Genomic DNA, 20,581 nt, shown 5'->3' with positions numbered 1-20,581 from the left:
TATACCCTATTGGCTACCGGAAGCACCGGCCAATACATTTTTATAAGTGCAACTGGAATCAAAATGTATTTGTTCATTAATCAACCTATTTCTATCTTTACATTTTTCCTTATAAATATACAATTCTTCCCAAGCATTCATTACATATCCTTTCTTACAATTCTTTAAAATATCTAGACTATCCTCCATTTTTCCTAGTGAGTGCCCATTTTGTAACAGGTGTTGTGCGACATTTGATCTTTCCGGTTTGTTGTTCCTCCATGCAGATATGTGGTTTTTGAAGCGGTTAACGAAGTTCACAGTCTGTCCAATGTAGAAGCTATCACAATCGTCACAATTGATTTTATATATGCCTGAAGTGTCGAATTTGTTACAATCTTCTATTTTTGGATGCAGTATTTTACTCATGGTGTTCTGAGTCCTGTAGGCTATTGAAACTCCGTATTTCTTGAATCTGTTAGCAGTCCTTTGTGTTGTAGTCCCCGTGTAGCTAAATGTGATATATCTAGTGTTTTCCTCTTTTATCTCTTCTAATGTTGTTCTGCTGTGTAGTGTATTCTGTCTATCGATTTTCCTCCTCGTCTTCCTTGCGATGTCCTCTATCGTCTTGGTCCGAAATCCATTCACTTGAGCGATCTTCTAAATGGTGTCCAGTTCTTTTTTCCTATAGGTTTGGCTAAGTGGGATCTTATAGGCTCGGTACAGCATAGATCTAAAGGCTGCGGTCTTGTGGATTGTCGGATGGATAGACTTGTTGTTGATTGTAGTGTCCGTTTGCGTAGGTTTCCTGTAGATGTCAAACTCTATCTTGCTGTCTTTTCTCTCTATTCAATTCAATTAAATTCAATTCATTTATTTCCACGGTAACACCATTTTTACAAGAGGTACAATAAGTAATAGCTATCAAACTCAAATTTAACAACAAATAAAGGATATTCTGAATAAATTACAATAACAAGAACAAGAAAAACATATCAACAATGAAGATGGAAACCATGATAAATTTTTTAAAGCAATAACAAAACAAGACTTAACAAAACAATAAATACACGGTTTGGAATCCTCTAAGCAAGACTTACATGACAAAAACAGATATAAATACTAAAGTGACAAAAATAAATAGCTGATCGAAGGTTGAACACAGTGCCGTTAACATGATGTAGGCATTAACTACAAATTATTTACAGAGAAGAGGCGACACAGATTGGAGCGGAAAGCAGCCACGCTGGAACGGTGAAAATCCAACACTGCGCCGACCTCGTTGCCGACCCGCAAAAGGCGAGGGATAGTGCTTCGCTGTAAATATACAGTATTGTAGTGCCTCCGCTCAAACGTATCCTTGGATCTTGTGCGGACAGGAACGTGGAATGGTATTCCTCCCAAAAGCTCAGGGCAGTCGATATTTCCACTTACAATCTTCATGAGAAACAGTGCGTCCGAAATTTTCCTCCGATCTTCCAAGCAGCATAGATTAAACTGAGATCTGATGAGATTCACGGGAGCATCAAGGTAGCGATATCCCATTCTGCAGCCAAGGACCCTAATAAAACGAACTTGAACTCTCTCCAGCGAAGATATGAGTCCAGTCTGATATGGAGCCCAGACAGGAGAGTTGTATTCGAGGATGGGACGAACCAGTGCACGAAAAAGCAACACCAAGGCATTAATGGAGAGTCCTCGAGTGAAGCGGAAGAGAAAGCCCAGAGTGGAACTTGATTTGTGGCAAATTTGTTGGATATGCTCTCCTGGATGAAGTGTTGGAGTAGTTATTATGCCAAGATCTTTATACCTCCAAACTCTACGCAGAGGGTCGTCCCCAAGAAAATAGCCATGCTCATGAGTGTTCTGACTGCGAGAAAAGGACATAACGACACATTTAGAGGTGTTCAGACTCATTGAATTGTCAATGCACCAATTCATCACTGCATCTACTGATGACTGAAGACGAGTGAAGTCTTGAGCACTGGAGATCTCTAAGAAAAGTTTTGCATCATCCGCGAACAGAAGGACTCTATTCTCTAATGTGAGGTCCAGGAATTTGATCTTTTTGTTTTCTTCAAACTCGTTAGTAAAGGTTAGGTTCGGGTGGTGGTTGTTTAGTGTCTGCATCATCGTTTCGTGCTCCTGCTCCTGGGCTTGTCTGAAGATAACAAGAATGTCGTCTACATATCTAACATACAGTTTTACATCATGATTTTTTCTTAAATTCGTTAACATTTCTTTTTCCTGATGCTGTAAAAATATTTCTGACAAAATTGCCGAAAGTGGACTTCCCATAGCTAAACCATCTGTTTGTTCGTAAAATCTATTGTTAAATCTAAAATAATTTTGCTTCAAAACAGTCACAAGTAATTTTACAATCTGATTGACATATTCATCGTCTAAACTATTCGGTACTTACGTATTAAACGGAGGCCACAATTTGTCAGCGCGCTGCGGCGGTTATGTTAGGTTGGGTTATCGTAAATATTATGTGTGTAGGACTTTCCTCGCTTGGTTATGAATCGATACCAGACGAGTTATACTTTCTATTATGATAACCCAACCTAACATAACCGCCGCAGCGCGCTGACAAAATGTGGCCTCCGTTTAATACGTAAGTACCAACTATTCTGTAAAAGCCTACATTTAACAAGATCTACAGTTTCGGATACAGGTATGTTTGTGTACAGATTTGCGATATCAAATGAGACTAGCCTACTATTCGAATCTATATCTATGTTCTTGACACGTTCAACAAATTCATAACTATTCTTTACATTGTATACATGTTCTAATTCTAAATCATTGCTGAGCTTACTTGCTAACAATTTTGAAACATTGTAGGTAGGAGCACATTTAAAGTTAACTAATGGTCTGATGGGTACATTCTTCTTGTGTATTTTTGGGATCCCTTTCATCACGGGCGCTTTAGAATTTAGGATGTTCATCTTCTGTCGACATTCTTCGGGAATCACTCTGGTGCATCTCTTCACGACGTCGGACAGCTCTCTTTGGTACTTCTGCGTTTGATCCTTTTTCAGCTCTTTGAAGTTATTTTCTTTGATGAAATCTTCTGTCTTCTTTATATATTCTTCTTTTCCGAGCACTACAATGGCGTTGCTTTTGTCTGCTTTCACAACGATTGAGCTATAAATGTTTTTGATCATAATATAAATACATAGTTTAAAGTTTTTTATAATTATAATTATATATGAATGAACACTTTTTAATAATGTTTTTGTTATTAATAATACATATATAATAATATTATAGGAAGGATAATATACAAATAAATATATATATAAATGTTTTTAATCATAATATAAATACATATTTTATAGTATTTTTATAATTATAATTATATATGAATGAACACTTTTTAATAATGTTTTTGTAATTAATAATACATATATAATAATATTATAGGAAGGATAATATGCAAATAAATATTGACAGGTTTTTTTATCATAATATAAATACATAGTTTAAAGTTTTTTTATAATTTTAATTATATATGAATGAATACATTTTAATAATGTTTTTGTAATTTATTATACATATATAATAATATTATAGGATGGATAATATACAAGTAAATATATATAATTTTTTGATCATAATATAAATACATATTTTATATTTTTTTCATAATTATAATTATATATGAATCAACACTTTTTAATAATGTTTTTGTAATTAATAATACATATATAATATTATTATGTGAAAGATAATATGCTAATAAATAAATATATATTTAAATTTTTTTTCATAATATAAATACATATTTTAAAGTTTTTTATAATTATAATTATATATGAAAGTATACATTTTAATAATGTTTTTGTAATTAATAATACATATATAATAATATTATAGGAAGGATAATATACAAATAAATATATATAAATGTTTTTGATCATAATATAAATACATATTTTATAATATTTTTATAATTATAATTATATATGAATGAACACTTTTTAATAATGTTTTTAATAATAATAATACATATATAAATATAATAGTAAGGATAATATGCAATTAAATATTGACAGATTTTTTTATCCAATTATAAAAACATATTTTAAAATTTTTTTATAATAATAATTATATATGAATGAACACTTTTTAATGATGTTTTTGTAATTAATAATACATATATAATAATATTATAGGAAGGATAATATGCAAATAAATATTCACAGGTTTTTTTGATCATAATATAAATACATAGTTTAAAGTTTTTTTTATAATTATAATTAAATATGAATAAACACTTTTTAATAATGTTTTTGTTATTAATAATACATATATAATAATATTATAGGAAGGATAATATACAAATAAATATATATAAATGTTTTTGATCATAATATAAATACATATTTAATAATATTTTTATAATTATAATTATATATGAATGAACACTTTTTAATAATGTTTTTAATAATAATAATGCATACATATTAATATTTTAGTAAGGTTAATATACAAATAATTATTAACAGGTTTTTTTGATCATAATATAAATACATATTTTAAAGTTTTTTTATAATAATAATTATATATGAATGAATATTTTTTAATAATGTTTTTGTAATTTATTATACATATATAATAATATTATAGGATGGATAATATACAAATAAATATATATAATTTTTTGATCGTAATATAAATACATATTTTATAATTTTTTCATAATTATAATTATATATGAATCAACACTTTTTAATAATGTTTTTGTAATTAATAATACATATATAATAATATTATAGGAAGGATAATATACAAATAAATATATATAAATGTTTTTGATCATAATATAAATACATATTTAATAATATTTTTATAATTATAATTATATATGAATAAACACTTTTTAATAATGTTTTTAATAATAATAATACATACATATTAATATTTTAGTAAGGTTAATATACAAATAATTATTAACAGGTTTTTTTGATCATAATATAAATACATATTTTAAAGTTTTTTTATAATAATAATTATATATGAATGAATACTTTTTAATAATGTTTTTGTAATTTATTATACATATATAATAATATTATAGGATGGATAATATACAAATAAATATTTATAATTTTTTGATCGTAATATAAATACATATTTTATAATTTTTTCATACTTATAATTATATATGAATCAACACTTTTTAATAATGTTTTTGTAATTAATAATACATATATAATAATATTATAGGAAGGATAATATACAAATAAATATATATAAATGTTTTTGATCATAATATAAATACATATTTTATAATATTTTTATAATTATAATTATATATGAATGAACACTTTTTAATAATGTTTTTAATAATAATAATACATACATATTAATATTATAGTAAGGATAATATGCAAATAAATATTGACAGGTTTTTTTGATCATAATATAAATACATTTTTAAAAGTTTCTTTATAATTATAATTATATATGAATGAACACTTTTTAATGATGTTTTTGTAATTAATAATACATATATAATATTATTTGGTGAAAGATAATATGCTAATAAATATATATATACATTTTTTGTTCATAATATAAATACAATTTTAAAGTTTTTTATAATTATAATTATATATGAAAGTATACATTTTAATAATGTTTTTAATATTAATAATATATATATAATAATATTAAAGGAATAATAATATGCAAATAAATATATATACATTTTTTGATCATAATATAAATACATATTTTAAAGATTTTTTTTATAATTATAATTGTATATGAATGAATACATTTTAATAATGTTTTTGTAATTAATAATACATATATAATAATATTATAGGAAGGATAATATACAAATAAATATATATAAATGTTTTTAATCATAATATAAATACATATTTTATAATATTTTTATAATTATAATTATATATGAATGAACACTTTTTAATAATGTTTTTAATAATAATAATACATACATATTAATATTATAGTAAGGTTAATATGCAAATAAATATTGACAGGCTTTTTTGATCATAATATAAATACATTTTTTAAAGTTTTTTTATAATAATAATTATATATAAATAAACACTTTTTAATGATGTTTTTGTAATTAATAATACATATATAATAATATTATAGGAAGGATATTATGCAAATAAATATTCACAGGTTTTTTTGATCATAATATAAATACATATTTTAAAGTTTTTTTTATAATTATAATTATATATGAATGAACACTTTTTAATAATGTTTTTGTAATTAATAATACAAATATAATAATATTATAGAAAAGATAATATACAAATAAATAAATATAAATATTTTTGATCATAATATAAATACATATTTTATAATATTTTTAAAATTATAATTATATATGAATGAACACTTTTTAATAATGTTTTTGTTATTAATAATACATATATAATAATATTATAGGAAGAATAATATACAAATAAATATATATACTGTTTTGATCATAATATAATTACATATTTTATAATATTTTTAGAATAATAATTATATATGAATGAAAAATTTTTAATAATGTTTTTGTAATTAATAATACATATATAATAATATTATAGGAAGGATAATATCCAACTAAATATTGACAGGTTTTTTTTTATCATAATATTAATACATAGTTTAAAGTTTTTTTATAATTTTATTTTATATATATGAATGAATATAATAATGTTTTTGTAATTTATTATACATATATAATAATATTATAGGATGGATAATATACAAATAAATGTATATAATTTTTTGATCATAATATAAATACATATTTTATAATTTTTTCATAATTATAATTATATATGAATCATTATTTTTTAATAATGTTTTTATAATTAATAATACATACATAATTTTATTATGTGAAAGATAATATCCTAATAAATATATATATACATTTTTTATATCCTTCCTATAATATTATTATATATGTATTATTAATAACAAAAACATTATTAAAAGTGTTCATTCATATATAATTATAATTATAAAAATATTATAAAATAGGTATTTATATTATGATCAAAAACATTATTATATATTTATTTGTATATTATCCTTTCTATAATATTATTATATTTGTATTATTAATTACAAAAACATTACTAAAAAGTGTTCATTCATATATAATTATTATTATAAAAAAACTTTAAAATATGTATTTATATTATGATAAAAAAAACCTATGAATATTTATTTGCATATTATCCTTCCTATAATATTATTATATATGTATTATTAATTACAAAAACATAATTAAAAAGTGTTCATTCATATATAATTATTTTTATATAAAAATTTTAAAATATGTATTTATATTATGATAAAAAAAACCTGTCAATATTTAATTGCATATTATCCTTACTATAATATTAATATATATGTATTATTATTATTAAAAACAATATTAAAAAGTGTTCATCCATATATAAATATAATTATAAAAATATTATAAAATATGTATTTATATTATGATCAAAAACATTTATATATATTTATTTGTATATTATCCTTCCTATAATATTATTATATATGTATTTTATTATAACAAAAACATTATTAAAAAGTGTTCATTCATATATAATTATAATTATAAAAAAACTTTAAAATATGTATTTATATTATGATAAAAAAAAACCTATGAATATTTATTTGCATATTATCCTTCCTATAATATTATTATATATGTATTATTAATTACAAAAACATCATTAAAAAGTGTTCATTCATATATAATTATTATTATAAAAAAACTTTAAAAAATGTATTTATATTATGATCAAAAATACCTGTCAATATTTATTTGCATATTAACCTTACTATAATATTAATATGTATATATTATTATTAATAAAAACATTATTAAAAAGTATTCATTCATATATAATTATAATTATAAAAATATTATAAAATATGTATTTATATTATGATTAAAAACATTTATATATATTTATTTGTATATTATCCTTCCTATAATATTATTATATATGTATTATTAATTACAAAAACATTATTAAAATGTATTTATTCATATACAATTATAATTATAAAAAAAATCTTTAAAATATGTATTTATATTATGATCAAAAAATGTATATATATATTTATTAGCATATTATCTTTCACCTAATAATATTATATATGTATTATTAATTATAAAAACATTATTAAAAAGTGTTGATTCATATATAATTATTATTATAAAAATATTATAAAATATGTATTTATATTATGATCAAAAACATTTATATATATTTATTTGTATATTATCCTTCCTATAATATTACTATATATGTATTATTAATTACAATAACATTATTAAAAAGTGTTGATTCATATATAATTATAATTATGAAAAAATTATAAAATATGTATTTATATTATGATCAAAAAATTATATATATTTATTTGTATATTATCCATCCTATAATATTATTATATATGTATAATAAATTACAAAAACATTATTAAAATGTATTCATTCATATATAATTAAAGTTATAAAAAAACTTTAAACTATGTATTTATATTATGATCAAAAAAACCTGTCAATATTTAGTTGGATATTATCCTTCCTATAATATTATTATATATTTATTATTAATTACAAAAACATTATTAAAAAGTGTTCATTCATATATAATTATTATTATAAAAATATTATAAAATATGTATTTATATTATGATCAAAAACATTTATATATATTTATTTGTATATTATCCTTCCTATAATATTATTATATATGTATTATTATTAACAAAAACATTATTAAAAAGTGTTCATTCATATATAATTATAATTATAAAAAACTTGAAACTATGTATTTATATTATGATCAAAAAAACCTGTGAATATTTATTTGCATATTATCCTTCCTATAATATTATTATATATGTATAATTATTATTAAAAACATTATTAAAAAGTGTTCATTCATATATAATTGTAATTATAAAAATATTATAAAATATGTATTTATATTATGGTCAAAAACATTTATATATATTTATTTGTATATTATCCTTCCTATAATATTATTATATATGTATTACAAAAACATTATTAAAAAGTGTTCATTCATATATAATTATAATTATAAAATAACTTTAAAAAATGTATTTATATTATGATCTAAAAAACCTGTCAATATTTAGTTGCATATTATCCTTACTATAATATTAATATATATGTATTATTATTATTAAAAACATTATTAAAAAGTGTTCATTCATATATAATTATAATTATAAAAATATTATAAAATATGTATTTATATTATGATCAAAAACATTTATATATATTTATTTGTATATTATCCTTCCTATAATATTATTATATATGTATAATTCATAACAAAAACATTATTAAAAAGTGTTAATTCATATATAATTATAATTATAAAAAAACTTTAAACTATGTATTTATATTATGATAAAAAAAACCTGTGAATATTTATTTGCATATTATCCTTCCTATAATATTATTATATATGTATTATTAATTACAAAAACATCATTAAAAAGTGTTCATTCATATATAATTATTTTTATATAAAAATTTTAAAATATGTATTTATATTATGATCAAAAACATTTATATATATTAATTTGTATATTATCCTTCCTATAATATTATTATATATGTATTATTAATAACAAAAACATTATTCAAAAGTGTTCATTCATATATTATTATTATTATAAAAATATTATAAAATATGTATTTATATTATGATCAAAAACATTTATATATATTTATTTGTATATTATCCTTCCTATAATATTATTATATATGTATTATTAATAACAAAAACATCATTAAAAAGTGTTCATTCATATATAATTATTTTTATATAAAAATTATAAAATATGTATTTATATTATGATAAGAAAAACCTGTCAATATTTAATTGCATATTATCCTTACTATAATATTAATATATATGTATTATTATTATTAAAAACATTATTAAAAAGTGTTCATTCATATATAATTATAATTATAAAAATATTATAAAATATGTATTTATATTATGATCAAAAACATTTTTATATACTTATTTGTATATTATCCTTCCTAAAATATTATTATATATGTATTATTCATAACAAAAACATTATTAAAAAGTGTTCATTCATATATAATTATAATTATAAAAAAAACTTTAAACTATGTATTTATATTATGATCAAAAAAACCTGTCAATATTTATTTGCATATTATTGTTTCTATAATATTATTATATTTGTATTATTAATTACAAAAACATTACTAAAAAGTGTTCATTCATATATAATTATTATTATAAAAAACTTTAAAATATGTATTTATATTATGATAAAAAAAACCTGTCAATATTTTATTGCATATTATCCTTCCTATAATATTATTATATATGTATTATTAATAACAAAAACATCATTAAAAAGTGTTCATTCATATATAATTATTTTTTTATAAAAATTTTAAAATATGTATTTATATTATGATAAAAAAAACCTGTAATTATTTAATTGCATATTATCCTTACTATAATATTAATATATATGTATTATTATTATTAAAAACATTATTAAAAAGTGTTCATTCGTATATAATTATAATTATAAAAATATTATAAAATATGTATTTATATTACGATCAAAAACATTTATATATATTTATTTGTATATTATCCTTCCTATAATATTATTATATATGTATTATTAATAACAAAAACATTATTAAAAAGTGTTCATTCATATATAATTATTATTATAAAAATATTATAAAATATGTATTTATATTATGATCAAAAACATTTATATATATTATTTTTGTATATTATCCTTCCTATAATATAATTATATATGTATTATTAATAACAAAAACATTATTAAAAAGTGTTCATTCATATATTATTAATATTATAAAAATATTATAAAATATGTATTTATATTATGATCAAAAACATTTATATATATTTATTTGTATATTATCCTTCCTATAATATTATTATATATGTATTATTCATAACAAAAACATTATTAAAAAGTGTTCATTCATATATAATTATAATTATAAAAAAACTGTAAACTATGTATTTATATTATGATCAAAAAACCCTGTCAATATTTATTTGCATATTATCGTTTCTATAATATTATTATATTTGTATTATTAATTACAAAAACATTACTAAAAAGTGTTCATTCATATATAATTATTATTATAAAAAAAACTTTAAAATATGTATTTATATTATGATCAAAAACATTTATATATATTTATTTGTATATTATCCTTCCTATAATATTATTATATATGTATTATTCATAACAAAAACATTATTAAAAAGTGTTCATTCATATATAATTAAAATTATAAAAAAACTGTAAACTATGTATTTATATTATGATCAAAAAACCCTGTCAATATTTATTTGCATATTATCGTTTCTATAATATTATTATATTTGTATTATTAATTACAAAAACATTACTAAAAAGTGTTCATTCATATATAATTATAATTATAAAAAAACTGTAAACTATGTATTTATATTATGATCAAAAAACCCTGTCAATATTTATTTGCATATTATCCTTTCTATAATATTATTATATATGTATTATTAATTACAAAAACATCATTAAAAAGTGTTCATTCATATATAATTATTTTTATATAAAAATTTTAAAATATGTATTTATATTATGATAAAAAACCTGTCAATATTTAATTGCATATTATCCTTACTATAATATTAATATATATGTATTATTATTATTAAAAACATTATTAAAAAGTGTTCATTCATATATAATTATAATTAAAAAAATATTATAAAATATGTATTTATATTATGATCAAAAACATTTATATATATTTATTTGTATATTATCCTTCCTATAATATTATTATATATGTATTATTCATAACAAAAACATTATTAAAAATTGTTCATTCATATATAATTAAAATTATAAAAAAACTTTAAACTATGTATTTATATTATGATCAAAAAAACCTGTCAATATTTATTTGCATATTATCGTTTCTATAATATTATTATATTTGTATTATTAATTACAAAAACATTACTAAAAAGTGTTCATTCATATATTAATTATAATTATAAAAATATTATAAAATATGTATTTATATTATGATCAAAAACATTTATATATATTTATTTGTATAAAATCCTTCCTATAATATTATTATATATGTATTATTAATAACAAAAACATTATTAAAAAGTGTTCCTTCATATATAATTATTATTATAAAAATATTATAAAATATGTATTTATATTATGATCAAAAACATTTATATATATTTATTTGTATATTATCCTTCCTATAATATTATTATATATGTATTATTCATAACAAAAACATGATTAAAAAGTGTTCATTCATATATAATTATAATTAAAAAAAAACTTTAAACTATGTATTTATATTATGATAAAAAAAACCTGTCAATATTTATTTGCATATTATCGTTTCTATAATATTATTATATTTGTATTATTAATTACAAAAACATTACTAAAAAGTGTTCATTCATATATAATTATTATTATAAAAAACTTTAAAATATGTATTTATATTATGATAAAAAAAACCTGTGAATATTTATTTGCATATTATCCTTCCTATAATATTATTATATATGTATTATTAATTACAAAAACATCATTAAAAAGTGTTCATTCATATATAATTATTTTTATATAAAAATTTTAAAATATGTATTTATATTATAATAAAAAAAAACCTGTCAATATTTAGTTGCATATTATCCTTACTATAATATTAATATATATGTATTATTATTATTAAAAACATTATTAAAAAGTGTTCATTCATATATAATTATAATTATAAAAATATTATAAAATATGTATTTATATTATGATCAAAAACATTTATATATATTTATTTGTATATTATCCTTCCTATAATATTATTATATATGTATAATTCATAACAAAAACATTATTAAAAAGTGTTAATTCATATATAATTATAATTATAAAAAAACTTTAAACTATGTATTTATATTATGATAAAAAAACCTGTGAATATTTATTTGCATATTATCCTTCCTATAATATTATTATATATGTATTATTAATTACAAAAACATCATTAAAAAGTGTTCATTCATATATAATTATTTTTATATAAAAATTTTAAAATATGTATTTATATTATGATCAAAAACATTTATATATATTAATTTGTATATTATCCTTCCTATAATATTATTATATATGTATTATTAATAACAAAAACATTATTCAAAAGTGTTCATTCATATATTATTATTATTATAAAAATATTATAAAATATGTATTTATATTATGATCAAAAACATTTATATATATTTATTTGTATATTATCCTTCCTATAATATTATTATATATGTATTATTAATAACAAAAACATCATTAAAAAGTGTTCATTCATATATAATTATTTTTATATAAAAATTATAAAATATGTATTTATATTATGATAAGAAAAACCTGTCAATATTTAATTGCATATTATCCTTACTATAATATTAATATATATGTATTATTATTATTAAAAACATTATTAAAAAGTGTTCATTCATATATAATTATAATTATAAAAATATTATAAAATATGTATTTATATTATGATCAAAAACATTTTTATATACTTATTTGTATATTATCCTTCCTATAATATTATTATATATGTATTATTCATAACAAAAACATTATTAAAAAGTGTTCATTCATATATAATTATAATTATAAAAAAACTTTAAACTATGTATTTATATTATGATCAAAAAAACCTGTCAATATTTATTTGCATATTATTGTTTCTATAATATTATTATATTTGTATTATTAATTACAAAAACATTACTAAAAAGTGTTCATTCATATATAATTATTATTATAAAAAACTTTAAAATATGTATTTATATTATGATAAAAAAAACCTGTCAATATTTTATTGCATATTATCCTTCCTATAATATTATTATATATGTATTATTAATAACAAAAACATCATTAAAAAGTGTTCATTCATATATAATTATTTTTATATAAAAATTTTAAAATATGTATTTATATTATGATAAAAAAAACCTGTAATTATTTAATTGCATATTATCCTTACTATAATATTAATATATATGTATTATTATTATTAAAAACATTATTAAAAAGTGTTCATTCGTATATAATTATAATTATAAAAATATTATAAAATATGTATTTATATTACGATCAAAAACATTTATATATATTTATTTGTATATTATCCTTCCTATAATATTATTATATATGTATTATTAATAACAAAAACATTATTAAAAAGTGTTCATTCATATATTATTAATATTATAAAAATATTATAAAATATGTATTTATATTATGATCAAAAACATTTATATATATTTATTTGTATATTATCCTTCCTATAATATTATTATATATGTATTATTCATAACAAAAACATTATTAAAAAGTGTTCATTCATATATAATTATAATTATAAAAAAACTGTAAACTATGTATTTATATTATGATCAAAAAACCCTGTCAATATTTATTTGCATATTATCGTTTCTATAATATTATTATATTTGTATTATTAATTACAAAAACATTACTAAAAAGTGTTCATTCATATATAATTATTATTATAAAAAAACTTTAAAATATGTATTTATATTATGATCAAAAACATTTATATATATTTATTTGTATATTATCCTTCCTATAATATTATTATATATGTATTATTCATAACAAAAACATTATTAAAAAGTGTTCATTCATATATAATTAAAATTATAAAAAAACTGTAAACTATGTATTTATATTATGATAAAAAAACCCTGTCAATATTTATTTGCATATTATCGTTTCTATAATATTATTATATTTGTATTATTAATTACAAAAACATTACTAAAAAGTGTTCATTCATATATAATTATTATTATAAAAAACTTTAAAATATGTATTTATATTATGATAAAAAAAACCTGTGAATATTTATTTGCATATTATCCTTCCTATAATATTATTATATATGTATTATTAATTACAAAAACATCATTAAAAAGTGTTCATTCATATATAATTATTTTTATATAAAAATTTTAAAATATGTATTTATATTATAATAAAAAAAAACCTGTCAATATTTAGTTGCATATTATCCTTACTATAATATTAATATATATGTATTATTATTATTAAAAACATTATTAAAAAGTGTTCATTCATATATAATTATAATTATAAAAATATTATAAAATATGTATTTATATTATGATCAAAAACATTTATATATATTTATTTGTATATTATCCTTCCTATAATATTATTATATATGTATAATTCATAACAAAAACATTATTAAAAAGTGTTAATTCATATATAATTATAATTATAAAAAAACTTTAAACTATGTATTTATATTATGATAAAAAAACCTGTGAATATTTATTTGCATATTATCCTTCCTATAATATTATTATATATGTATTATTAATTACAAAAACATCATTAAAAAGTGTTCATTCATATATAATTATTTTTATATAAAAATTTTAAAATATGTATTTATATTATGATCAAAAACATTTATATATATTAATTTGTATATTATCCTTCCTATAATATTATTATATATGTATTATTAATAACAAAAACATTATTCAAAAGTGTTCATTCATATATTATTATTATTATAAAAATATTATAAAATATGTATTTATATTATGATCAAAAACATTTATATATATTTATTTGTATATTATCCTTCCTATAATATTATTATATATGTATTATTAATAACAAAAACATCATTAAAAAGTGTTCATTCATATATAATTATTTTTATATAAAAATTATAAAATATGTATTTATATTATGATAAGAAAAACCTGTCAATATTTAATTGCATATTATCCTTACTATAATATTAATATATATGTATTATTATTATTAAAAACATTATTAAAAAGTGTTCATTCATATATAATTATAATTATAAAAATATTATAAAATATGTATTTATATTATGATCAAAAACATTTTTATATACTTATTTGTATATTATCCTTCCTATAATATTATTATATATGTATTATTCATAACAAAAACATTATTAAAAAGTGTTCATTCATATATAATTATAATTATAAAAAAACTTTAAACTATGTATTTATATTATGATCAAAAAAACCTGTCAATATTTATTTGCATATTATTGTTTCTATAATATTATTATATTTGTATTATTAATTAAGCAAACATTACTAAAAAGTGTTCATTCATATATAATTATTATTATAAAAAACTTTAAAATATGTATTTATATTATGATAAAAAAAACCTGTCAATATTTTATTGCATATTATCCTTCCTATAATATTATTATATATGTATTATTAATAACAAAAACATCATTAAAAAGTGTTCATTCATATATAATTATTTTTATATAAAAATTTTAAAATATGTATTTATATTATGATGAAAAAAACCTGTAATTATTTAATTGCATATTATCCTTACTATAATATTAATATATATGTATTATTATTATTAAAAACATTATTAAAAAGTGTTCATTCGTATATAATTATAATTATAAAAATATTATAAAATATGTATTTATATTACGATCAAAAACATTTATATATATTTATTTGTATATTATCCTTCCTATAATATTATTATATATGTATTATTAATAACAAAAACATTATTAAAAAGTGTTCATTCATATATAATTATTATTATAAAAATATTATAAAATATGTATTTATATTATGATCAAAAACATTTATATATATTATTTTTGTATATTATCCTTCCTATAATATAATTATATATGTATTATTAATAACAAAAACATTATTAAAAAGTGTTCATTCATATATTATTAATATTATAAAAATATTATAAAATATGTATTTATATTATGATCAAAAACATTTATATATATTTATTTGTATATTATCCTTCCTATAATATTATTATATATGTATTATTCATAACAAAAACATTATTAAAAAGTGTTCATTCATATATAATTATAATTATAAAAAAACTGTAAACTATGTATTTATATTATGATCAAAAAACCCTGTCAATATTTATTTGCATATTATCGTTTCTATAATATTATTATATTTGTATTATTAATTACAAAAACATTACTAAAAAGTGTTCATTCATATATAATTATTATTATAAAAAAACTTTAAAATATGTATTTATATTATGATCAAAAACATTTATATATATTTATTTGTATATTATCCTTCCTATAATATTATTATATATGTATTATTCATAACAAAAACATTATTAAAAAGTGTTCATTCATATATAATTAAAATTATAAAAAAACTGTAAACTATGTATTTATATTATGATCAAAAAACCCTGTCAATATTTATTTGCATATTATCGTTTCTATAATATTATTATATTTGTATTATTAATTACAAAAACATTACTAAAAAGTGTTCATTCATATATAATTATAATTATAAAAAAACTGTAAACTATGTATTTATATTATGATCAAAAAACCCTGTCAATATTTATTTGCATATTATCCTTTCTATAATATTATTATATATGTATTATTAATTACAAAAACATCATTAAAAAGTGTTCATTCATATATAATTATTTTTATATAAAAATTTTAAAATATGTATTTATATTATGATAAAAAACCTGTCAATATTTAATTGCATATTATCCTTACTATAATATTAATATATATGTATTATTATTATTAAAAACATTATTAAAAAGTGTTCATTCATATATAATTATAATTAAAAAAATATTATAAAATATGTATTTATATTATGATCAAAAACATTTATATATATTTATTTGTATATTATCCTTCCTATAATATTATTATATATGTATTATTCATAACAAAAACATTATTAAAAATTGTTCATTCATATATAATTAAAATTATAAAAAAACTTTAAACTATGTATTTATATTATGATCAAAAAAACCTGTCAATATTTATTTGCATATTATCGTTTCTATAATATTATTATATTTGTATTATTAATTACAAAAACATTACTAAAAAGTGTTCATTCATATATTAATTATAATTATAAAAATATTATAAAATATGTATTTATATTATGATCAAAAACATTTATATATATTTATTTGTATAAAATCCTTCCTATAATATTATTATATATGTATTATTAATAACAAAAACATTATTAAAAAGTGTTCCTTCATATATAATTATTATTATAAAAATATTATAAAATATGTATTTATATTATGATCAAAAACATTTATATATATTTATTTGTATATTATCCTTCCTATAATATTATTATATATGTATTATTCATAACAAAAACATGATTAAAAAGTGTTCATTCATATATAATTATAATTATAAAAAAACTTTAAACTATGTATTTATATTATGATAAAAAAAACCTGTCAATATTTATTTGCATATTATCGTTTCTATAATATTATTATATTTGTATTATTAATTACAAAAACATTACTAAAAAGTGTTCATTCATATATAATTATTATTATAAAAAACTTTAAAATATGTATTTATATTATGATAAAAAAAACCTGTGAATATTTATTTGCATATTATCCTTCCTATAATATTATTATATATGTATTATTAATTACAAAAACATCATTAAAAAGTGTTCATTCATATATAATTATTTTTATATAAAAATTTTAAAATATGTATTTATATTATAATAAAAAAAACCTGTCAATATTTAATTGCATATTATCCTGACTATAATATTAATATATATGTATTATTATTATTAAAACATTATTAAAAAGTGTTCATTCATATATAATTATAATTATAAAAGTATTATAAAATATGTATTTATATTATGATCAAAAACATTTATATATATTTATTTGTATATTATCCTTCCTATAATATTATTATATATGTATTATTAATAACAAAAACATTATTAAAAAGTGTTCATTCATATATAATTATTATTATAAAAATATTATAAAATATGTATTTATAAAATGATCAAAAACATTTATATATATTTATTTGTATATTATCCTTACTATAATTTTATTATATATGTTTTATTCATAACAAAAATATTATTAAAAATAGGTCATTCATATATAATTATAATTATAAAAAAACTTTAAACTATGTATTTATATTATGATCAAAAAAACCTGTCAATATTTATTTGCATATTATCGTTTTTATAATATTATTATATTTGTATTATTAATTACAAAAACATTACTAAAAAGTGTTCATTCATATATAATAATTAATATAAAAAAACTTTAAAATATGTATTTATATTATGATAAAAAAAACCTGTGAATATTTATTTGCATATTATCCTTCTTATAATATTATTATATATGTATTATTAATTACAAAAACATCATTTAAAAGTGTTCATTCATATATAATTATTTTTATATAAAAATTTTAAAATATGTATTCATATTATGATAAAAAAACCTGTCAATATTTAATTGCGTATTGTCCTTACTATAATATTAATATATATGTATTATTATTATTTAAAACATTATTAAAAAGTGTTCATTCATATATAATTATAATTATAAAAATATTATAAAATATGTATTTATATTATGATCAAAAACATTTATATATATTTATTTGTATATTATCCTTCCTATAATATTATTATATATGTATTATTAATAACAAAAACATCATTAAAAAGTGTTCATTCATATAAAATTATTATTATAAAAATATTATAAAATATGTATTTATATTATGATCAAAAACATTTATATATATTTATTTGTATATTATCCTTCCTATAATATTATTATATATGTATTATTAATAACAAAAACATCATTAAAAAGTGTTTATTCATATATAATTATTTTTATATAAAAAATATAAAATATGTATTTATATTATGATAAGAAAAACCTGTCAATATTTATTTGCATATTATTGTTTCTATAATATTAGTATATTTGTATTATTAATTACAAAAACATTACTAAAAAGTGTTTATTCATATATAATTATTATTATAAAAAACTTTAAAATATGTATTTATATTATGATAAAAAAACCTGTCAATATTTAATTGCATATTATCCTTCCTATAATATTATTATATATGTATTATTAATTACAAAAACATCTTTAAAAAGTGTTCATTCATATATAATTATTTTTATATAAAAATTTTAAAATATGTATTTATATTATGATAAAAAAACCTGTCAATATTTAATTGCATATTATCCTTACTATAATATTAATATATATGTATTATTATTATTAAAAACATTATTAAAAAGTGTTCATTCATATATAATTATAATTAAAAAAATATTATAAAATATGTATTTATATTATGATCAAAAACATTTATATATATTTATTTGTATATTATCCTTCCTATAATATTATTATATATGTATTATTCATAACAAAAACATTATTAAAAAGTGTTCATTCATATATAATTAAAATTATAAAAAAAAC

General features: G+C 16.3%; 1 protein-coding gene across 1 annotated transcript; it reads right to left on the bottom strand.

The window, feature by feature from the left end:
• Nucleotides 1–1,170: 1,170 nt before the first annotated feature.
• LOC128982469 (uncharacterized) lies at nt 1,171–1,866 on the bottom strand. Its single transcript, XM_054401429.1, has one exon. The coding sequence runs from the start codon at nt 1,864–1,866 to the stop codon at nt 1,171–1,173; it is 696 nt and encodes a 231-aa protein (XP_054257404.1).
• Nucleotides 1,867–20,581: the final 18,715 nt, after the last annotated feature.

The sequence above is a fragment of the Macrosteles quadrilineatus genome, unplaced genomic scaffold (genome assembly GCF_028750875.1).
Source record: "Macrosteles quadrilineatus isolate MER2022 unplaced genomic scaffold, UCM_ALF_1.0 Scaffold_364__1_contigs__length_85902, whole genome shotgun sequence".
NCBI classification, from domain to species: domain Eukaryota; kingdom Metazoa; phylum Arthropoda; class Insecta; order Hemiptera; family Cicadellidae; genus Macrosteles; species Macrosteles quadrilineatus.
This window is presented reverse-complemented; position numbering and strand designations above follow the sequence as displayed.